Raw genomic sequence first — 22,716 nt, 5'->3', positions numbered from 1 at the left:
GGTGGCAGTGGCGGTGGCGGAGGCGTTAGAGTGGTTCTTTTATTATATATATGTACATTCAGTGCTAGAAAGAGGGAGATATTTAGTATTGAAAGGGTTCCCTCAACGTTTGTTTGGTTTTCATGGGGTGATATCTTTTTGATTATGAAGATTTGAAAGATAGGATACAGAGAGGGGGTTGGATTGGAATAAGAGAATTGTATAGGGTGGGGGGGATTGATTAGGTTCATGATTTATGTGAAACATTTTATTCAGAAAAAAAGGGGGACTCATTCTTGAATCCCTGTGTCTCAAGGCTTGAGTTTAATGAGTTTAAAGGCGCAATGGGGTCGGTGTGGTTTGCTTTTTGCAGTGAAAAAGAGGAGCTGCCATGAAAAGCAGAGAAAGATGCTGTGGCCTTTCTTGTTTTTGCCTTGTTTGCTCACTTTCCTCCCTTTTTCTTTACTCTTTTTTATCATCTTACTGAAGAAATGGTGATGTTTTTGGGCAGGTGTAAGAAGCCCATTCGTCAAAAATGTTGAAAATGGGAGAGAGATTATAGCGGTCAAAGGTCAGGAATTTGACCTTCTTCTCTTATCTCTTCTGTTTGCTTTTCTGGAATTTCTATTGTCTGATAGCATAATCTCAGAGCACGGGTCTGTCTATTAGTGTGGCTGTGGATCCTCTCTCACTTTCTTTTTGTTAAATTCCACTTGGGATTTTCCTCTGTTTTCCCCCCTTTTGTCAACCATCTCATTATATAATTTCCTTTTCATTATCTTAACCCACCTTGCTTTTCTTTATTCTCTCTCTTTTCTCACTTCAATTATTCCAATTTCTTGAATGTTGGACGAAGAATCTACGCTCTAAGCATGTGAGTAAAGACAAAACATGTTAGATGGATTTTTGTTCGTTTGTAGGGATAATTTCCATTCTTAGAAGCAAGAAGTAATGTGACCATATTGTAGGAGATGTAGGAGAATGTGATTGGTTATCTGGGGTCAAATAAGGCAAGGCATTATATTAAGAGTATTTTTCTTTAGAATTGAGCCAAATCTTCCATTTGAATTTAGGTGGGTCTGTGTTTTAAGACGTTTGTGGAATGAATTTGGATGAGTTCATAGGTTTGAGCAGCAGAGCAGGCCCTCCCTCCCACAGTTTTTCGTATTAAAACCTCTCATGGGTCTGGTAAAAAATGAGTGTTTGACCTAAATTATTACACAAAAACCTAGGAATTGCTTTTGTATTCTCTGTCAAAGGAAGCTTACAGACAGAGAAGAGGCCGACAGTCCTGCCTGTAATGTCTTCCTGCCTACCCGCTTCAACCTATGAACTCCGCCGCACACCTTCAACCAATTTTGTTTTCAAGCATTCCTCCTCCCAACAGCGTGACATTGACACAACATGAAGTAGTAAAGACTTATCTAAGATGAAAACATGTAAAAAGGGTTTGAAACAGTTAACACGTCTTAGACAAACATGATCTAAATATCCGTTACAACACATGGTCATCTGTCCATGACACATGAACTCATTCATCAAGCCATTACTCCAAAGCCCATTATATATTCTAGTAAGACACACCAAAAGAAACCCAGAAAACTTAGATTTGGAGCAGAATTCCTCACTCCCATCAACCCATTTTTTCTCGGGAAACAAACACAGAAGATGATAATGATCAAGAGAGAAGATTTTGAGACGTTTAAACGCACGAGAATCGAGATATATTTGGTAAAATCCAGAGACAAGATTGTGGATTGTTTGTGGGTAAAATTCCGAAACCCTCCTTGCATGCCTTAAAAGCGAAAAGAGGAAGATCTTTCAAGTGAATCAAAGATTTCATGAGCCATGATTATGATGTTCTATATCTCCGGCGGCTCTTGCCTCTGTTTGTTTGAACAATATATTGTGAAGATCTTGAATTAGATTTTTATGATATCATGAAGAACAGATAATAAAGTTGTGGAGATTAGAATGGATAATGATGCATTGTATGTTGAGAAGAAAGATGATGATAAAGGAAGGAAAAGGAAAGAAAGGAACCTCAATGGTGTAGCTGTTCCAAATAAGATCTTCCATTTGTCCATTGGGCTAACTTCCCTTCCTCCCAAGATAAACTCTAACCTCTACTTTCATTTTCCCACACACAACTTACTCATATCATTTCTCGATGTCTGTATGAATCAATATCATTCCAATTCCAATTTCTTATTGACGTGTTAATGTGAACTTATTCATGCGGTCTACACTCTCCGAATAGGAATCCATTTTCTCATTTTCAGAAAAATTATGGCTTTTGTGCTTTGGTGGGTTTTAGAGATCCTTTCTATGACCTATGTTTGTGTTGAATGGATGTCTATATGATTCGATTGATTATGGTTTTGTGCTTTGGTGGGTTTTAGAGATCCTTTCTATGACCTATGTTTGTGTTGAATGGATGTCTATATGATTCGATTGATTAGGCTTTTGTGCTTTGGTGGGTTTTAGAGATCCTTTCTATGACCTATGTTTGTGTTGAATGGATGTCTATATGATTCGATTGATTATGGTTTTGTGCTTTGGTGGGTTTTAGAGATCCTTTCTATGACCTATGTTTGTGTTGAATGGATGTCTATATGATTCGATTGATTATGGGGAAGAATTTTAGTGAGCTAGACATGTTGCGCATTGTAACAGCCTAAGCTCATTGCTGGTATATATTGTCCAATTTGACTCGCTACAGCCTCACAATTTTAAAACACATATGCTAGAGAGAGGTTTCCACATCCTTATAAGGAATGCTTTATTCCCCTCTCCAATTGATGTGGGATCTCACAAATTTACCCCCTTGGGGCCAGTGTTCTCACCGACACAGCATCTAGTGTCTGCCTCTGATATCATTTGTAATAGTCCAAATTTACTGCTAGCAAATATTGTCCGCTTTGGCCTGTTATGTATCGTCGTCAGCCTCACCATTTTAAGACGCATTTTAAAACCGTAAAATTAACAACGATACGTAATGAGTCGAAACAGATAATATTTGTTAGTGGAGATTTTGGACTAGAATTGAAGAATTAATTTTGATTTTTTCCCATAAATATATAATTTGTATTAATTAGTGATGTAGACCTTACTATGGCATCAAAATTGGGTGAAATGTGGCCACATTATGAGGGCAACTTTCTAACCGTTTTAAATGGTGTCCCCACACGTGAAGAGGTATGGGGACAGGAAATGTCTATTTAATCTAAGGGGTTCTAGTCCGGAACTTGACGGGGTAAAGAATCAAAAGAATAGAGAATAAAATAAAGTAAAGAGAGATTTTTCCGCGTTAGCTAAACGGGTGAAAATATATTGTATTATTTATATATAAATATATACTAATTTTAATGTGTATAATAAATGTGGAATAGTATGTTATAATATTAAAATTTAAATTTTAATATTGAATTTATTAAGATATTTAAACCGCAAGAGAGAGAAAGAAGAGGGCAAACTGGATAGGGTGTTTGTTGTACCCTCTTGACTAAGACTATCCGAAGTGGAAGCGTAACATATTAAAGACACGCGGTCTGGGTTAGGTACCCGCCATAGCCAGCAGGAGGTTTCCATTGCAGGGAACACTTGAACCCATCTCTTCCAATCTTTGCCTTTCAATTTCCGGTGCGTTTTGTTTCTCTTCTCTTCATTTTCTTCTTCAAATCTTATGAAATTGATCACCCTCTGATTAGCTGCCTAATGAAACATGACTTCAAAAAAAAAAAAAAAAAAAAAAAAACAATCCCCTGCATGATTGTGTCGATTTTTTGGATGTATTATGATGTAATATATGGATCGTCTTTCGTAATTTTGGTTTTATGAAATGAAATGCAATAATTCGTGGAGAATGGAATAGAATCTGATAAGAGGGGGACAAACAGTAGTCGACAATGGAAGAGGGAAAGAAAGAATGAATGAAATTGAAGAGAGGTGGAGGGTTGGTTGTGGCTGAAAGGAAATGAAAGAGATGGGGGATGGCGGAAGCACATGGTGTGCGGGTTTGGTTTGTTGAATTTGAAAGTATGCAGCCCAAGTGTTCGATGAAATGCCTACTCCTTTTTTTTTCTTTTTTTTTTGGGTCCTCCATATCTCACTGACACCCTCTTGTCATCACAAAATAGTTTATGTTTTCCATTGTGAGTATCCCATTGAGTTGTCATTTGTCACGACTCCATTGATGGGGTCGCTCATCATCTATCTTCTTCTTCTTCTTCATCTATATCTGCAATTATGAATGACCACACCACCACTGCCTTTTCCTTTAATCTATATAGATATAGGCTGGGCCTACCTTGATTGAGTGAGACCCAGAAGCTAGCTCGCTCCATTCACACTAGTTGGAAAGAATTGAATTGAATTGAATTGAAATCTGCAACCACAAAACTTAGGCAATGATGAGGTAGAAAGAGAGACCAAGGCATTGGGAAGAGATGGATGGATGGGTTCAAAAAATGCAATAATTTTGTTGGCATTACTACGATTTGTGAGTTAATTATGAAATATTTGAATGTGGGAATACCTCAGTTTTAGGTGACCAGCACCACCATATGGTAGCTGCACTTCATAGATCCCACCACCAGCCCTTTCTTCTTCACTGCCCCACTTAGTAACTCAACCTCTCTCTCTCTCTCTGAGTTCTTTACTTCTACACAGTTCTTTGTCTCATATCTTTTTCTTTCTTTTGCCACTAATTTCAATAAAATGCCTTCCGGNTTTTTTTTTTTTTTTTTTTTTTTTTTTTTTTTTTAAATGTTCCAGATCGTTTGAAAAAGGGTCATAGGTGCTTTGTTACTTAAAGGTTGGAATTGGGGGGAAAAAAAGAAAAGAAAAGATTTAGTATTTGTGGGTTTGGGTGAGAAAATATGCTGAACACGATTATGTGAATTGGATGTTGACCCATTTACGTAATTTTGACCCATGTTTGAGGCCCAGAGGGAAACTCATTTCGGCCCGGAGGGAAACTCATTTCGGCCCATGCTTGAGGCCCGTAGTACCCCCTTTACGTAATTTTGGCCCATGTTGGCTCATGGACTTGGAGCGTGCCACTTCCTCTAGTAAGGGAAGGGGCAAATGTCCACATTTATTAAAGACTCTACAATTTTGATTTTTTAAAAAATACATAAATAAAAAGACACAATAATCATTTTTTTTAAAACATTAAATGGCAACTCCCAAATTTAAGTAAAAAGTTGCCTTCAATGGAGGTCAAGAGTGAATCGAGTTTCCACCGTGAATCATTGGATCCTGGGTATGCAAGGGCATGCCCACACAAGCTCCAAGCTGGTCTGAGCTAGGTCGGGTCAACTTGTTTCCGCTTAAATTTATGGATTTTTTGCCCTCTCTGTAAGCTCCAAGCTGGTTTGAATTAAATCTCACGTCAGTTGGAGAGAGGGAATTAAGTATTCCTTATAAGAGAGTAGAAACCTTCTCATGGTAGTCACATTTTAAAACCATAAAACTAATAACAATACATAACTAGTCAAAACGAATAGCTTGAACTAATTGAGCAGTTGAAATGAAACTTTTCCCGAGATAGGTAGTTTATGGGTGAAAATTATTGATAGAATGTAAGACAAGGAAGGGAAGGAGAAAGAGAAATACTGGTTGTGGTTGCACATTATTAGTGGTGAAGGTCAACCATTTTGTTACACAAAATTAACAACAATTCAAACCCAACAGCCAACGCGACTGAAACACAACACAGCACACATTAAGCTAGATGGGGTTCTACTCAACTGGGGGAATATCTTCTGCAAACACCCTTTTGAAATCCGTTTCAGAAACCTGAGCATGTCATGGAAGGGCGCAGGTGGCAGCAAGGTTGCATTAAGGCAGGTTTCCAAAACAGTCAAAAACTTGGAGAATAGAAAGGTCCGGAAGAGGAGCCATAAGTGGAGTGGTCAAAAGGGAAGTGAAGCCCAAACAATGCTAAGAGAAGCGGCAGAGTTGGGTTTGCATGGAAATGGGAATGGGGCTGTTCTTGTTGCTTGTTGGCAGAGGCAGAGGCAGAGGCAGGGGCTGTGGCAGTGTCAGTGGCAGTGGCAGCGCAGGGCTAAAGGGCTCGGTTTGGTTTGGAGGGACGAAGAAGGAGTTACAGAAGCGAAGATATGTACAGTTGGTTTGTTTGGTTGTGTACTTTTGGGAAAAAGGGTCTAATCCTTTTAGATTTTAAGGGTTTTACTGTTCTTGTTTTTGTTGTACGTTTGGGATATTATCACACACTACTCTATCACTCCTACCCCCATGTTTCCCAACGTCTCTTCTTCTTTACAAACACAAATATTGAACTATTACACTCATACAAATGTATATTTAATATGCAGGACCTAAAATTAATCCAGACTCGAAGCGAGTTTTTATGGAGTTGGACCTCATTTTGAACAGACGGCAAATTGAGGAAGCTAGAAAAGATTTTTTATTTTCATTAGCTAAACGAGGTACGTTCTTATCCAACCCATGTCTAGTTAAATGTAAAAAGTAACGTTATAATATTAAAATTTTAGTTTTAAAAAATTATATGAAACATTATATTATTTTTTGTTCTTATAAAAAATTTCATATTGAATTTGGTATTTATACATTAAAATTTTATTTTAAGCGAATAATTTTTAAAAACATATTAAAAATGGAAAAAAAACACTCCTCTATCCACACAAAAATAAATGAAATATAAAATTTTAAAATATATCTTAAAACTTTAAAAAAAAAAACATTCTTAAATATAAACATTTTATTGATAAATTTATTTAAAATNATATCCCGACACAATGGCATGTTGATACCACCTGAAAAAGTAAAAAAAAATTCTAATAAATCAAAAAAATTGAAAAAGGCTTGAAATAGGATCTTTAATTTGGGATACCCCTTTGATCTTCGATTTGACCCTCACTTTATCCACTTATAATTCCCATCCTCCCTTTTATTTTATTTTTTTAATTACGACATAATAATAATAAATAAATAAATAAATAAACAAAAGATTTAAAAATAATTATTATACATTAATTATATGAATTATTATTATTATTTTAGAGATGATACTTATTTCCTTGAAAAATTAACGAGAGAGCAAAGATAATTTATTCATAATTACATGCATTACTTAATTTTAATTGTTTTCTTTTATTAGTTAATTGTTCGTTATAATCATTTTAGCTTAGATATAGCTTAATTAAAAGATAACACCTTTCATTTTAAGATATTCGGATTGTTTTTAAAATATTAAAAACTCTTATATCATTAGAATATGACGAAGTTTTAAAAAAATACTTTTAAATTTAAAAAATATCATTAATATTCTTAAAATTAAAAGAAGAAATCAAATATTTGTTTACTATTATTACTCTAAACCCTTAAAATTAAGAAAGAAGATCTAAATTGATGAGTTTTGTTGGAATATTGACAATAAGAACTCAAAAGAAAACACAAAATCTAAAAAATTGATAGTGGAAATGGTACCCCATTTTGTGACACAATCTCCAACAACGCCGCCAAACCGCAGGTGGAGCAAAGCTGAGTTTGTCTTTGTCTTCTTCTAAACAAACACTAACATTAAATTCTTTGACACGACATCTTAATCCTCTTCCCATTTACAATCTTCATCATTGGATCACCACCACAAACAACAACAAAAATACATTCAAACCCTAATCCATGGCCGATCTCCACCACCACCACCACCATCACCATATTAACCCTCCTCCCTCATTTTCCCTCATCCCCATTTCATTTCACTACAACCCACTCATGGCTGTAGCCTCAAATCCCTTGAATCCCAACGCCGACCCCTTCCTATTTCAACCTTCCTCCTTCCTCCCACCTCCGCCGCATGTTGCCGCTTCTCTTCTTTCAGTGTACGACAATTTCTACTACCCATTTGCGTCCACGCCTTACTATTGGCAATTCCATACTTATCCCGCCATTACCTGCTACAACGCTTTGCCGCCGTGTCAGGCAATGGCAGTGGGCTGCGCCCGTGACGCTATAACGGATTCAAAGCATGTCTTCAAAACAGAGTGTCGTAGGTTCAAAAGGGAATTCGTGGTTTCCTGTGGCCCTCGAGGAGTGACCAAATCTCCGCCGAAATGGGTCGAGAAGAAAATCGGTAGCGCCGTCGGCCACGGCGGCGATGACCCAGTTGAGAAAACTGATCATTGCCCAGTGGGTGGCTCTGGAATCACTACAGTGATGATAAAAAACATCCCCAACCAGTTCAAGTGGGTACATTTTATATTTATTTTCGCTAATTTTAGAGCTTAACATTATTTTCGATTCTGAGAATTTTCTTGGAGGATGAGAAAGGTACAAACTGAAGTGGGGTTATGGGTTAATTCCAACTTTTTGTTGTTTGTCAGTTAATCGTCTGGAATTGAACAAATTGTAATGTGTTTAATGAATTATTTTAGCATATCAATGTCTTTGATTTGCATTTATTGCTATTAACTTTAAGACAATGGCTTCAAAGCAGGCGGCGTGATCTTCTGCAGTTGCTGGACAGATACTGTCAAGTGATGAACCAACCGAGCGATTCTCGACCTGATTTCTCTGCTTCTGAATATGATTTTGTTTATTTGCCAATGGATTTCAGGTGGGTTTTGAATGAAACCCCATGATTTTCATTGTGTGTTCATACTTGGTTGTGAATGTTCTTTTGAATTTGTAGGAGATCTTGGTATGAAGGGAAAGTATCGAATTTGGGTTATGCGTTTGTGAACTTCTTGACTTCCATGGCTGCTTCTCAGTTTTGTGCTGTTTATAACAATTACAAATGGGATGTTAATGTCAATAAGAAGATTTGTGAGGTCACTGACGCTAGAATTCAGGTTTATCTCTTGATTATATAACGTATAATCAGTTGAACTATGTTCGAGTTTATGTTAACTTGTTTGACTTAGGGCAAGGAGGCTTTGAAGAATGCATTCAAGAACAAGATCTTCTGGTGTCGAACCGATCAATATTTGCCCGTGATGTTATCTCCAGCAAGCGACGGTCATCGACGTTACCGAATGGTTAATGTCGGGAGGCGCATTCCCAGGGTACCTCGCAAGCCGCTCAAGAAGTTGAGCAGCTGAGCATACCCGATCGTGCACGGGTTAGTTGATGTGTTTGAGTCGAGGTAGAAGGTGTTTGTCTTGTGTTTTGATTATCTCCCCGACCGCAGCAGTTCGTTTGGGGAGAATTGAAAACATGAGTGAGTGGCTGTCTGTTTGTATGTCTGTATGTTCGGTTTGCCTAGGATGTTGTAGCGCCATGTCTGTCTGAAATGGTCACTTTCTGCAATAATATTCGCTCTTAAACTTGTCAAAGCTTTTAACTTTTTGGCTTGTTGGTTCGTTCGTTATCTTTTCTGGTAATGGGTTTGAAGAATCTGTTCATACTAAGCTCACATTCTGTTCTTATGAATGTTTATATTTGATTTTAGAGTGATTTTAAGCGACCAATTGAATTTGGGTATGGACAGGTTTTTCGTATTGGGACAAAGATTGCATTTTTAATGTCGTTTTCCCAAGAGAGAATATGGGTTTGAATTGGAAGTATTCATTTTTGTTGTTTATGGGGTGTAACGCACGTGCAAAGTGGTAGGTTTATCGTGCTAACGTCATTTTGTGTAAGATTTCACATTGGTTGGAGAAGGTAACAAATTCTCTCTAGTATACGTGTTTTAAAATCGTTAAGCTATGACTAGGGTACGTATCGCGCCAAAAATGACAACTTTTGCAAGCACCGGTGGACTTGGTTTGTTACAAATTGTATTAGAGTCAGTCATTGGACGGTGTGAGGCAGTGGTTGGAATAAGGCTGACTCTCTCCATAGTAGACATTTTAAAATTGTGAGTCTAACAACAATACGTGGGCTTGTACTGTTACAAATATTATCAGAACAGCCAAAACAGACATATGCTAGTAGGCAAGACATGCTAATGATGGGCTTGTACGGTTACAATTAGTATCAAAACAGTCAAAACAGACATATGCTAGTAGGCAAGACATGCTAATGATGGGCTTGTACGGTTACAATTAGTATCAAAACAGCCAAAACAGACATATGCTAGTAGGCAAGACATGCTAATGATGGGCTTGTACTGTTACAAATAGTATCAAAACAGCCAAAACAGACATATGCTAGTAGTGGGTTGATTGGTATTGAATCCAAGTTTCGAGTGGTGTGCTAGCAAGAGTGCTGGCACTACAAAGGAGTGAATTGACGACGATACATAACGGACATAACGGACCAAAATAGAATAAAGAACCGATTGAGTATATGAACCCTAACTCATAAACCCTAAAACTTCCAAATTAAAACTAAATGGGAATACAATTATTATTATGATATTATTTATGAATTTATCTGTGTCTAATTAAAACACCAATACCTAGTTTTTGGTGTCGTTATTCATCTTCTCCAAATTGGGCTGCACTGCCAGCTGAACCATCGCCGGCGGCCCAAAGTATGCTCCGCCGGCGCCGGAATATGGTCTCTGAGAATACTCTCCGTGACAAGCACAACGCTGTATTCCCACCCTACTCTCTTCAACCACGTACAGAACTTTCAATCTCTCCTTCTTGACCGTCCACGTGTCCATCTTCTCCCTCAGCAAGACATCCTCCACCGTCCGATTCGCATTCACCACGAACATCTCCGATTCGGTAATTTTCGAGCATTTTCTTGGCTTTGCCGGAGTGGATGGCGTCGAATACTTCGGTGCAGTCGGTGCCAGCGTGGCTGAGGATGCTATCGGCGCCGCCGGGGTGGTGTTTGATGAATTGGGTACAGTCGTAGACGTGGCCGTGGACGATAATCCAGGCGGACTGATGCGTGTTGTGTTTTTTGACTTCGGATAAGGAGTAGGTGGTGGAGGTGGTGGAGGCGCTGTTCGTGGAGGGAGTGGAGGCGCTGTTCTTCATCCATCCGCCGGACTGGTTGCCGGGGATTGTCGGGTGTTCGAAGATGATTCCGGTCTCTCCCTCGTCGGGTTTGCATATCTTCGTTCTTACTCTGAACCAACAGTTGTTCATCAATCCCTGTTCACGAAAATTTTGATATTTAAGAACACTAAGATCAATAAAACAGAGATCAATTATGTTCCATATGTCGAGAATTGTTAGGAGGGAATCTAACTAATTAAGGAAATGATCATGAATTTATAAGTAAAAAACACTATCTCCATTGGTACTACGATTTCTAGTTTCTAACAATGCATACCATGAGATTCCAGATGAGTTTCTCGGGTTGGGTGTTATTGGTTTCATCCCAAGCCCGGACGGCAATCTCCTTGGCATTAAGCAACTTCGAAACCTCCACCTCCAACGACCATAGACACCAGCACCAGTACTTTCCAAACTTGTTCGGCTTGGCTGGATGATCCAACATGCACATGTCCCATGTCTCTCCGCCGTTCATTGTCACCTCCACACGCGTAACCTTCTTTCCACCACCTACCCATTTCTCAAACATGTTAAATTTAACATTTAAAAGGGAGTTGAACACAAATTTCTCTATAACATAACCAGATAAATAGAGTCCGAGACGGAGATTCACCGGAATAAGCATAGCCTCTCAAGATGTAGGATGACTGAGTGGTGCAGATGGGCAGAATTTCGTTGTGGCTGGGCGTGGTTATGACCGAGTTAATGTTATACTCGTTGATTACATACTCCGACTTATACCACCACCCTGCATTTCAATTAAACCATGATCATCTTTAATTAAGCTAATATGACACTTTCAAATCAATTACCACATATTCATACAACGTTGTTACTTGTAGATTACCTTCTTTGTCGGCCAGCTCAGCGTCCACGTGGGATGGAAAAACTTTGTTGTCCATTAAATGATAATAACTTTCCGATTCTTTCGTCGTCACAATGATCCGTTTCAGCCACTTCACCATTTTACCTCCGATGAATCCCGGCATTATCATCCTCACCGGAAAACCATGGTCCGCCGCCAATTCCTCCCCGTTTTGCCTATACGCCAAAATTATATCCCTCGCCGGATCCATAGCGAACTCCACTTTTATACTCGTCCCGTACTTACACCCACCGCCTCCCGGCAAGTCCTCCGCCCCTTCAAAGCAAACATTCACCGCCCCATTCTTCCGGCTAAAAATTCCACATCGGTTCAACACGTCACGAAGTGGGACCCCTCCCCAGACCGACGTGGCAACCACCGCCGCTCCCCAATTAAACCCAATTGTCTGTTTCACCGTGTTCTGCTCCTTCCGCCTGTTGCCGGCGCAGACAATCGTCGCCGGAAACTCCCGGAACCCAAACTCGTTAATCAATTGGTCCATGGTGAACTTAGTGGGCCGTTTGACGAGCCCACATACTTCAACGGTCCAGTCGTTCCACGTAGCATTAGGGACCGCGCCACGGCTGCGAACAAAGTGGAGTGGGACCGGAGTGATGAAGCCGTAGTGCGTTAAACGGTTGATTGGCGGCTCCGAGTTGAAAGGGTGCTTTCCTGTGTGACGGACCATGGAAGAATTCCGCTCGATCCAATCATCAGCCGTTCCTTCATGTCTGGGGTCGAGAATCGACGGCTCTAATTCACGGATTCCTTTCTGGATCAAATCACGAAAGTCGTTGATCTCATCCTCGCCTTCCTCTTCCCATTGTACCTTGACGGAACCGTTAGCCGCCATGGGAGATTGGTTTGAGAAAAGAAGAGAGGAGAGGGTGGGGTTATATAGGGGAGGTGAGTGAGGGGAATTCTATGGGCTGTGCGCGTGGGGCTGTCCTGGGGGTTCCTGACACAGAAGAGACGCGCCGCCTACGTGCGGTGCCTATGGGCTGACGGGTTCGCGCCGCCCACACCCACACGCTCAATTGTCTCTCCACCATTTGTATACAATTTTCTTTTTCTTTTTTCAATTTTTTAAATTTTAATTTCCCTCTCTCTTCCATTTTTTTTATTGGTTGTCCCTTACAAATAATTACTAAATTATGTATCAGTAAAGACACTAACTCTAACCGAAGAAAAGTTTACAATGGTATCATAATTAGATACTCAACTATGTATCAGTAAGGACACTGACTTCCTTACTCAAGATAAGTTTACAAATGATATCATAGCTAGACACTTAACTATGTGTCAGTCAAGACACTGACCCCAAGAGAAGTGGATTGTGGGATTCACTGTCAGTTGGAATTTCTTATAAGATTTAAAAACCTCTCTATAGCCGACGCGTTTTAAAAATCGTGAGGCTAACAGCGATAACATGTTAGGTTGAATGGACCAATAAGGGTCACGACCTCATTATGTATAATGAATATTACATTGTAGTAGATCATAAAATCATAAATTTGATAACAAACCAGTAAATTACTAGATTATCCTACTATATAAAGATATGATCTATTCTACGTTTAACATAAAAGAAAACAGATAATATGTATCTATATCTCGGAATAATAAGCCATAGATTTAAGAGACAAAAACTGGAGGAGCTAACAGTTTGTAATTTATATAAATTAAACCAAAAATATTAAAATATTAAAATCCTTAGTTCATGATTTTTTTTTGTTTTTGTTTTTTAGGACATTATTATTTGTATTTGTTTGTATGTAATTAAAGCTCTTATCAACAAACAAAAGTTGACCGACCACCCCTTTTTTTAAAACACTCCAAAATAAATAAACACCCCTCCATCAAATTTACATACTTAAGATTACCTACTTATTTTGTTATGAATTTAGTGTCAAACGACACGTTTTAATTATAATGTAACAACTCAAGTTTATTACGGGTAGATATTGTTGTCTTCGGACTTTCCTCCTGGGATTTTAAAAAAACGTGTACGCTACAGAGAGGTTTCCACACCCTTATAAAAAAAAATATTTCTTTCCTTCTTCTAGGCCTTCGAAGGCCAGTGTCCTAGCTGGAACTTGTTCCCTTTTTCAATCGAGGGAGAGTGATGAGCCACGTGGAGACTGCTGAGCTATTAGAAGGTAGGACATAAATTCTTTAGAAAGGTAAAACGCGGAAAGTATAAGATAAATGAGATTAAGATAATGAGAAGTAAATGGTTAAGAGTTTGTTTTGGGAAGGTAATAAATTTATGAGTGTAAAGTAAACCAAATTAAGCAACTAAAAATCAGAGATTAAAAGAGTAAGATAACACGTTTTAATTTTAATAATCCATTACCAGAATCTCATATACTGTTTTCAAAATCAGTGTTCTTTGTAAAGATACGTTTCTATTTTATGAAATTCTTGATTTTTGTTTTAAAAAGAAAATTAAAATTGAAAAATATTCTTATTATGAACTGAACTAATTAATATTTCATTTCAAAAATATTTTTACAAATAATAATAAAAAAAAAATCTTATGTTGGTATGGATGGAGACCATTTATCTATCCCCGTTATTTCTCGATTCTATTTGTAGTAACAAAGACCTGTTAATTCAGTATGCAGTTCAAATTCGTTTCCCATGCACTATTCTTTTATCCGTTACTTTTCTAATTTCATAATTCTATCATTTTTTTTATTCCGTTTTGGAGAAAAATTTAATCTTCGAACCACGAGGGATTTAATATTTTAACTTGAATTTTTTGGTTTTGATTGAAAATTCATATATGAATGAAACAAAATGGAAGAAAAAGGAGAGAATCTATATGGATTCGGAGCGTAAATTCATTATTTCTCACAAAATTATATATATATATATATATATACCTTTTTTCTTTATTTCCTTCAAATTTTTGTGTTAAATAACTTATGAAATTCAAAAATTAAAAGTTTTGGTATGCTTAGATTGCCACCTTTATAATTCGTTGTGAGCTCCAATTTCTTCATGATTTAATATTTTGTAAAAAAAGCCCAGTCCAGTCGGTAAAACACAAGGCCCAGGCCCAATAATAGGCCGAACCCAATATTAGGCCCAGGCCCAATATTAGGCCGAACTCAAGATTAGGCACAGGCCCAATATTAGGCCCTAACTAAATATTAGGTCGAAGCCCAAGATTAGGCCCAAGCCCAACCCATAGAACATTAAAGCAAAGCAACCGGCTGTTTTGGGGGGGTTATGTTGGTTGTTTTTAAGGCAATTTTCATGCAAATCACAATCAAATCTAAACTTAGCAATTACACAATTACAATTCACTCTCTTTCTGTTTTTTCTCTGTTTNTTTTTTTTTTTTTTTTTTTTTTTTTTTTTTTTTTTTTTTTTTTTTTTTTTTTTTTTTTAGGTTCAATCCAACTTCCCGGAAAGAGACCAAAATCCCTCCGGCAAGAAATGGAAGATCAAACAAACGGCAACGAAATCAAAGCCATACCCCCAAAAGAAAGAGTAATCATTACTGTTTATGTTGAATCTCCAAGAAAACAGAGCAATAAGTCCCATCAAAACCCCATTTCCATTAACAAAAACTCTCATCCAAATGCTCATCCCAAGGCCCCTAAATCCAGAGGCTACGATCGTCGGGCTGAGCTTCTTGCGTATTCTCGTGAGCTCAGAAATGTGGATTCTGGTACGACCCACTTGCCCAAAACTAAATCCAAATGGAGGGTGAAATCGGAGACGGCGGCGGTACGGCGAATTCCGTCGAAACGGGGGTTGCGGCAGGGGAGATATGAACGGGTTGGGATGACGAGGGAAGAGAGAACAGAGGTGGTGGAACAGAGATGCTTGCCCAAGTGCTTCAATGGAGATGACAAGAGAAGCAGTGGCCGATTGGGATCTTCCATATTAGTAAATTTCACATTGCATTGAATCGTGTTTTTATTGTTTGTTTGTTTAGCATGTTGATTAACGTGTTTGTGTTTTCAGAGGAAATTGAAGAGTTTGATGGGAGGGTTATCAAAGGGCTGCAAACGCGGTGGTTGGTGATGGTTAAGGACAGAAATGGTGGAATCAGATCCGCCATTTGTGTTGAGTTCGTGGGTATCCATTGGGCTCTGAATTAGCAGCGAAATTAAGTCATCTCTGTCTTTATCAACTCTCTTTTAGTGCTTATGTTGCCTTTGTTTGTTTTTTGTTTTTTTTTTTTCTTTCGTCTCTCTCTGGGGAGTTGTTCATATGCAGATGTCATGGTGTTTGTCCAAGGATTTCACTGTAATCAAGCATAAGTCGGCAATAATGTGAATTTTAAGATACTCCATTTATGTCCTAGATAGATAATATGATAGGATGACTCGGACAATGATGAAGAATGACAATAAGGGTCCGATAAGGGAACAAAACATTCTTTATTATAAGGCGTGGAAATCTCTTTTAGCAGAGGTATACACAACATTTTAAAACAAGGGTGGAAACCTCTCCTAGCACATTCCTTACTATAAAACGTGAAGACATTTTAAAACAAGGGTGGAAACCTCTTCTAAGACGCATGCATCCGGACCATTTTACCTCTCCTAAGGCGTGTAAATCTCTCCCAACAGCATCAAGGGCATTTTAAAACAGTGGTGAAAATCTCTCGTAGCATATGCTTTTTTAAATCGTGAACCGGTAATATATAATAGGCTAAAACAGACAATATTTGCTATACATTAAACAGTGTACGAACAAGGATGTCATGTCAGCCCCCAAGGAGTTGGATTGTGAGATCCCAAATAAGTTACAAGATGTCAGCCCCAAGGGGGGAGGATTGTGAGATCCCAAATCAATTGGAGTCTCAAATGAGTTGGAGAGAACAAAACATCCCTTATGTAGAAATCTCTAGACAGATGCATTTTAAAACCGTAAGACTTAAGCACGAACTAAAGCAAATAATATCAGCTAGTCGTATCTTTTCAAATTTAAAATAAAAAGTACATAAATTCTACTTTAGTTACGTATAAGCATTTGTATCCCCCTGTCCAACAATCACAATCCAGACAAAATGGACAAAAACTAAAACAACTAATTGACACAAATGATACAAGACACCAGAATAATTTAAAAGCAAGCTACAAATGTGGGTTTGATGAAAAAAAAAAAAAAAAAAACCAAAACCAAAAGGATTTTATACTCTAAAATAATCCTTATTCTGCTTTATATGAGAAGAAACATTTGCGTGGGCTGTAAGGCAATAGCATGGCTGATGCCCACATGCAATAGAGGGGCTAGCCCAAAGTGTGGTGCTAACCATGTAAGCCTGAGAAACAAAGAAAAGAACATCCAAAGAACCATAGAAAAGAGTAATAGCTACTAAAAGAACAGAAGAAACAAAACCATTTGTTCCATTGTCGTGTGTTCTGTTTAGTCAGTCAATCAAAAGAAAACTGACAACAAATCAAAAGGGAGCTCAGGGGGAGCTCCGCTGCTGTACCTCCTTTGCCTTCCAAGCTAAACACCGACGGATCCTAACAATGCCAACAATGCCTATTCCCCACTCCAACGCCAGCGGAGAAAAACACCCAATGCTGGCTGTTCAAACAAATTCTTTGACCATTAAAATTTAAATTTTTGTTTAAAAAAAAAAAAGAAAAAAAGAAAAAAAGAAAAAAAGCTAGAAATGATTCAGGACTTATGCACCATGAACAGAGTGGGTGTGTATGACTTCTAACCGACGAATAATGCCGACAGACCTCCATTACAAGAGAAGTTTTAAGGAATATACATGCCCTATCTCAATAAAAGCTTACGCCCCCTAACTCCCACTTGTTCCTCCTCTTTTCTGTATAATAATTATGGAATTCTGTTAAGTCCTCCCCTCTGTCTTGGCCGCCTCGACCTCCCAAATATAATTCTACGGAAACCACGTCCTGGTCCACCAGTAGCAGTAGATCCCAGACCTGCAGCAGCACGGTGCATCCCGAAATCAATCTCATCTCCCCTACGGTATGAATTACGAGAAAACAGACCACTGTCCCGTCCAAAACCAAATGCATCCATGGAAAAGAAAGAATCATCATCCAAATTCTCATCCATATCAGAATCGTACTCACTGTAAAAACCACTTCGGTTTGGTTCCAACACGTAATCCCCCAGAACAATAGCTCCAGGGATGGATGATATGATCGTGCTAATCACATCACTTCGCTCCCTCTCGTGCTCAAATCTCTTCCACTTTTCTTCACGCACAGGGTCCACTTCTCGTGGTCGAGCTAATGGATGCTTTGCCTTAACGTGCTTCTTCAGCTCCTTGTAACATCCAATAAATGAGCAATTATCCTGCATGCAGCTTCTCTTCTTAGAATTAAGATACTTCCGTGCTGGTTCCACCACTGTCCATCCTTTAACCTGTCCCCTACAAAGGGGACACAACAGCTCTGGCACATCAACCTTTTCACTTGGCTGCCCTGCATCCAAATTCAAGCTTAAACTTTCCACCGGCATATTCAATTGTTCTGAACTTTGAGTTGATGTTACTTTTGTGTAGGCTTTCTTATATTGATCAAGACAATTGGAATATCGACGACCAGTTGCACACATATAAGGCCGGCAACCCTTATCATATGATGAACAAAGAAGAAGCACGGCATTGTGAGGGTACTCCATACAGACCGAGCAGGTAGCATCCTCCCACTCTTTTTTCTCTGACCCTTTGCAGTTTCTCTTCTTGAGGAAAACATTTTTAGCAACTTTCAATGGACTAGATGGCAACACATATGAGTTTCCCCTAGAACGCCTAGAATCAGAGTTGCTTTGCATCTTTTTCATGGCCATTCACAAATTGAACCTGAAATCAGTTAGGGGGAAGTGGGAGCATCAGATCACTCTTAACAGTGGACCTCTCAAGATTTTCACAAACTCAAGCCTGCACCCGAATTTTATTACAACTAACATCAAGATGGGGAAATCCAGACATTAAGATATAAGTTTCATGCCTAAGTCAGCTGTTGGTCCTAATCACGTAAAAATAAATAATACCACATGGAAGAAAAACAAAATAAAATAGACAATACATAATATAATTCTCTCCATAAATAGACAATGAAATTATAGCAGAAACAGGAATAAAAATAAAACAAATAGACAATTACATGAAGAAGCAGGTTGATCAAAACCACAAGAAGAGGACATCGTCACACACTACCTAACCATACCCCAATAATAGATGTTCAACCCCTTGACAAGTTCAAAAGAAAATTTTCTATAACGGAACTGAACCAACTAAAACATACATCTTCTTTAGTCTTGAGTGCCTCATGGATTACAACCACAAGCTACTAAACTGATAGTTCAATAACAAAATTTAGGATTCTTTTTTAAAAACTGTTCAACCACTTGTATCTCATGTAACAACCACTTGTATGTCATGTAACAACCACTTGTATGTCATGTAACAGCCACTTGTACGTCATGTCATATTATTATTAAGTTCAAAGGCTTGTTATTTATTTTTTTTTTTTTTTTAACATACTCATATCATTGTGTAGTAATCAAGGTCTATATCTTCAATACACCATAAAAGGAAAAAAAAAACTCCGATACATTTAAGTAAAATAACTCAATACCCCAAAAAGATCCATAGATTTCAAGGTGTGAATCTTCTTTAAAGAGAATTGAATGGTATTACAAGAAATGCTTTAAATGATAGCAACTTCCATAGATATTTGAGGAAAGCGGGCAAAAGAAATCTGACATATGAGAGAAATATCATATCATCTTCCTAATATTTTAAAATTCTATCGTACTTGCGATAATGATGGCAAGTTTTACAGTCCAAGTCCTTCAACTTCATTCCAATAAAGGGATAATAGAGTAAAACTTACTCAACTGAGGAAGAACTAATAAAACTGTATGTAAATGGATAAATCAACACAAAAGGCCTAAATACTTTCTGAATAACAAAGGATATTTTATTATCACCATTATAATTGAAAAACACTAATTATACCCTACATGAAAAAAATAGCCAGGCATGGTATAAGTCATCTTGCATATCATATATACATGTACATACTATACAATGTGGTTTTTTAACTTGGAGAAAGCTTCTGACATCTAGGTGGAAACTTTCTTATTGCAGTCTACGTACTTTGGTTGTGAAATGGAGGTGTATTTATGCATGCTTATCAAAAATACATTTTTCTATCGTTGCCAATGGCAAGCCCTACAGGTTAAAATCCATGTTTCTACGTTGATAAGGCAAGGCGACTCCCTCTCTCCTTTATGATACCTTATTGTCTTATTAAACTCATGCCCAGCGAGCCTTCAAAAGAGCTTTTCTGGGGAATTCCAAGTTGAAGACACTAGTGTACATAAAAACTTCCTTTGATAGTCTCTAACCCCTTTGTAAATTTACGAAATTCTGAAACTAAAATGTGTTTGCATAATAAAATCTACATACTTCTGAACAAAAAAGGATGTTAGACCACATTTCATTTCTAACATTCATTAATCACTATCATTCTACAGTTTTATAAAAGCCTATATTGGTAGCAAATTTGAAACAGCTACCAATGCACATATAATATTAGATTCTGATGTCGTATAGTCATTGCCGTGCCCTATAGCCTCTAAAAGTTATTTGATACAGTGAGAAAGATTAATCAGCCGTCCGATCTTCTAATAATTAGATTGAGAACATTGAAATCCACATTGGTGTACGTCCTCCACCCACTTGTAAGTGGGCATCCATAAATTTTCATGCCAGAAAATTCAAATACTACGCAGAATAGAAGGAAAAGTCAATCGACAGAAAAATAACTGCAGCGTCCAAGAAATCAAGTTTACACTTGGAATTATTGTTAGTAGGTAAAAAGTTTCTAAAATCTATATACGCACAAAGCAATCAGTATGAACAAAATGCCAGACATCAACATTTTGGGAGTAAAAAAGAAAGAAACACAACTTTGAGAACTACAGAGGGAGACCTCATTTAACATTGAGGGCAAATGCAGGATTATAATTCCCAATTGAACTATTTTGATTGGACATCTTGAGAACTGATGAGTAGCAAACATATACAGAATCGTGGAGGAAATGATAAAGAGGAAACAAACAAACGATTTAAAAAAACCCTAAAACAGAGAGGAAACGTGGAATACCACACAGTGCGATGAATAATGTGAGAAACCAACACGTAACAGGCATCCGAGGAAATGACAAAAATGATCCAGCCTCCACAGAAAAAAAAAATGGATTGAAAAGGAAAAGACAGGGAGAAAGAGAGAATTAAGATCGGGAAAAAGAAGGGGGACAGGGAATTGGAAGGAAACGCACCTGAATGGGTGAGTGATTCCGGGAATTGAAGGCGTCGCCGACGAGGGAGAGGAGTGAAATTGAAACCCTAATGAAATGTGAATTGTGAAGTGAGAAGAAGAAGAAGGCGGAGACGGAGAACGGAGAACGGAGAACGGAGAACGGAGGATCGAGGCCAGAGAAGCGCTCTCGATTGTCCGGAGAGGTGTGCTGGGGACTTGCGTGGAGGTTTCCCCTTTTTCTTTTTCCTTTTTAAATCTGAAATTCATCGTTTCTTTTTCCTTCACGACACTACGATGAATCTCTTGTGGGCTCAAGGCCCCAATTGTGTGGATTATTTATTGGGCCTCAGATCCTATTTTTCAACATGGGCCTCAGGCCCTATTTTTCAACATGGGCCTCAGGCCCTATTTTCAACATGGGCCTCAGGCCCTATTTTCAACATATATTTTTTTTTTACAATTTTATATAGTTTTTAATATTGTTTTATGGTTAGCTTATCGTACCTCAACTATTACCGTGAGACCATTGCTACCAATGTTACTCGTAACGTACGTTTTCTGTTCAGCTTCTTTTTTAATCAAATCTACTTGCTTATAAGAGAAGAGCAAGGTGTGTAGTGTCACAATCGCACTCTTGCGACAGCGAGACAACGATTGTGCGACACTTGTTTTGACTAAGCGAATAAATCAATCGTGAGAAGTTCGAACGTCGCAAACAATGTCGGCGTATGCTCAGGCCTCGAGTCACGTTTGCAAGAAATGTTTTAGTAAACGTTAGCAAGGAAATACATCTGAGAACGATTTGAAAAAATTGAAGAAAGATTGAAAGTAATGTTATATGGCTATGAGCAAAAGGCAACACAACAACTTAAATATCATATAACTTTTAGGTAGGGAGAATTTGACAACTAGTCGCATTCCTCTCTAGTATATTTTGAGGTGATTCAGGTTTGGTAGGCCTAAACATGACTTCGTCGAACGATTATACAAAATCTAGGTAGGAGGAGTTGACAAAGAGTCGCATCTCCGTATAGTACATTTTTGGAGAATTTTAGCTCTAACAGGTGTAGACATGATTTTGGTAAATAGTTATACACCCCATATTGACACAACATAAAATAATAAAGACCTATCTAAGATGCCAACATGTAAAACGGGTTTGAAAGAGGCATACGGCCATCGACAACACGTGTTGGACAAGCATAACCGTGACACGTAGCTTACTTAGCAAAGGACTCCATTTGTGGAATATACTTTTGTCGCTAGTAATTAAGCATCTTGTCTTACGCTAAGCTTCCTCTCCTTGTGCATAACTTGCTCCTTCATACCAACCCTTCTACCACTCCCGCATTTAGGTCTTGGTGTTGGTTTGGCAAAGTTCGATCCATGGATGACTATCTGATGTAGGCAGGGGTTTTCGAGGCATACAAAAATAGGTCATTTCGATACTACGCCAACCTAAGGTGGTTTCTACGATGCTCGTTATTGCAAAACTTTTATTTATACAAGTTTTCTAAAAAGAAAAAAAAGAAGAAAATGGAAGAAACGTATTTAGAAAGTTCAACTTTGACCAAAGATCAAGTCAATGATAAGCAAGATGGTCAAACTTGATAGAACAAAACTAAAAAGTAGACAAAGTTCAAAG

The 22,716-nt window shown here is 38.1% G+C and overlaps 4 protein-coding genes across 8 annotated transcripts; 2 read left to right on the top strand and 2 right to left on the bottom strand.

Annotated features, from left to right (window-relative positions):
* Positions 1–7,318: 7,318 nt before the first annotated feature.
* LOC111792093 lies at positions 7,319–9,295 on the top strand. 2 transcript variants are annotated; one of them, XM_023673442.1, is made up of 4 exons: positions 7,319–8,213; positions 8,465–8,584; positions 8,660–8,819; positions 8,892–9,295. In XM_023673442.1, exons 1-4 carry the CDS (start codon positions 7,651–7,653, stop codon positions 9,066–9,068), a joined length of 1,020 nt encoding a protein of 339 aa, XP_023529210.1. In that variant the 5' UTR covers positions 7,319–7,650; the 3' UTR covers positions 9,069–9,295. The 2 variants fall into 2 exon arrangements, with proteins under 2 accessions (XP_023529210.1, XP_023529209.1); XM_023673441.1 differs by having other exon boundaries at positions 8,462–8,584.
* Positions 9,296–10,144: 849 nt separating this feature from the next.
* On the bottom strand, positions 10,145–12,640 carry LOC111802114 (nitrate reductase [NADH]-like). The gene is made up of 4 exons (XM_023686405.1): positions 11,770–12,640; positions 11,536–11,670; positions 11,200–11,432; positions 10,145–11,018 (listed from the first exon to the last, which is right to left on the bottom strand). Exons 1-4 carry the CDS (start codon positions 12,638–12,640, stop codon positions 10,527–10,529), a joined length of 1,731 nt encoding a protein of 576 aa, XP_023542173.1. The 3' UTR covers positions 10,145–10,526.
* A 2,508-nt stretch (positions 12,641–15,148) lies between these two features.
* LOC111805357 lies at positions 15,149–16,099 on the top strand. Its single transcript, XM_023690413.1, has 2 exons — positions 15,149–15,690; positions 15,769–16,099. The coding sequence occupies exons 1-2, from the start codon at positions 15,235–15,237 to the stop codon at positions 15,826–15,828; spliced, it is 516 nt and encodes a 171-aa protein (XP_023546181.1). The 5' UTR covers positions 15,149–15,234; the 3' UTR covers positions 15,829–16,099.
* A 1,009-nt stretch (positions 16,100–17,108) lies between these two features.
* Positions 17,109–21,326, bottom strand: LOC111805341. Of its 4 annotated transcripts, XR_002816656.1 has the most exons (3): positions 21,091–21,325; positions 17,455–18,601; positions 17,109–17,346 (listed from the first exon to the last, which is right to left on the bottom strand). XR_002816656.1 is itself a non-coding variant. In XM_023690388.1 (2 exons), the coding sequence occupies exon 2, from the start codon at positions 18,586–18,588 to the stop codon at positions 17,608–17,610; it is 981 nt and encodes a 326-aa protein (XP_023546156.1). In that variant the 5' UTR covers positions 18,589–18,679; positions 21,091–21,326; the 3' UTR covers positions 17,134–17,607. The 4 variants fall into 4 exon arrangements, 3 of the variants coding, with proteins under 3 accessions (XP_023546156.1, XP_023546147.1, XP_023546169.1); XM_023690388.1 differs by having other exon boundaries at positions 17,134–18,679; positions 21,091–21,326; XM_023690379.1 differs by having other exon boundaries at positions 17,134–18,601.
* Between the last annotated feature and the right edge of the window lie 1,390 nt (positions 21,327–22,716).

The sequence above is a fragment of the Cucurbita pepo genome, chromosome LG01 (genome assembly GCF_002806865.2).
Source record: "Cucurbita pepo subsp. pepo cultivar mu-cu-16 chromosome LG01, ASM280686v2, whole genome shotgun sequence".
Lineage (NCBI taxonomy): Eukaryota > Viridiplantae > Streptophyta > Magnoliopsida > Cucurbitales > Cucurbitaceae > Cucurbita > Cucurbita pepo.
Note: the sequence above shows the minus strand (reverse complement) of the source record. Positions and strands in the feature narration are given on the sequence as shown.

Coding starts and splice junctions, on each gene's coding strand:
- LOC111802114 (XM_023686405.1), bottom strand. CDS start 12,640: ATGGCGGCTAACGGTTCCGTCAAGGTACAATGGGAAGAGGAAGGCGAG. Junction 11,671..11,769: donor TGAGCTGGCCGACAAAGAAG/GTAATCTACAAG, acceptor ATTGAAATGCAG/GGTGGTGGTATAAGTCGGAG. Junction 11,019..11,199: donor AACTCATCTGGAATCTCATG/GTATGCATTGTT, acceptor TTTCGTGAACAG/GGATTGATGAACAACTGTTG.
- LOC111805341 (XM_023690388.1), bottom strand. CDS start 18,588: ATGGCCATGAAAAAGATGCAAAGCAACTCTGATTCTAGGCGTTCTAGG.
- LOC111805357 (XM_023690413.1), top strand. CDS start 15,235: ATGGAAGATCAAACAAACGGCAACGAAATCAAAGCCATACCCCCAAAA. Junction 15,691..15,768: donor GATTGGGATCTTCCATATTA/GTAAATTTCACA, acceptor TTGTGTTTTCAG/AGGAAATTGAAGAGTTTGAT.
- LOC111792093 (XM_023673441.1), top strand. CDS start 7,651: ATGGCCGATCTCCACCACCACCACCACCATCACCATATTAACCCTCCT. Junction 8,214..8,461: donor AACATCCCCAACCAGTTCAA/GTGGGTACATTT, acceptor ATGGCTTCAAAG/CAGGCGGCGTGATCTTCTGC. Junction 8,585..8,659: donor TATTTGCCAATGGATTTCAG/GTGGGTTTTGAA, acceptor TTGAATTTGTAG/GAGATCTTGGTATGAAGGGA.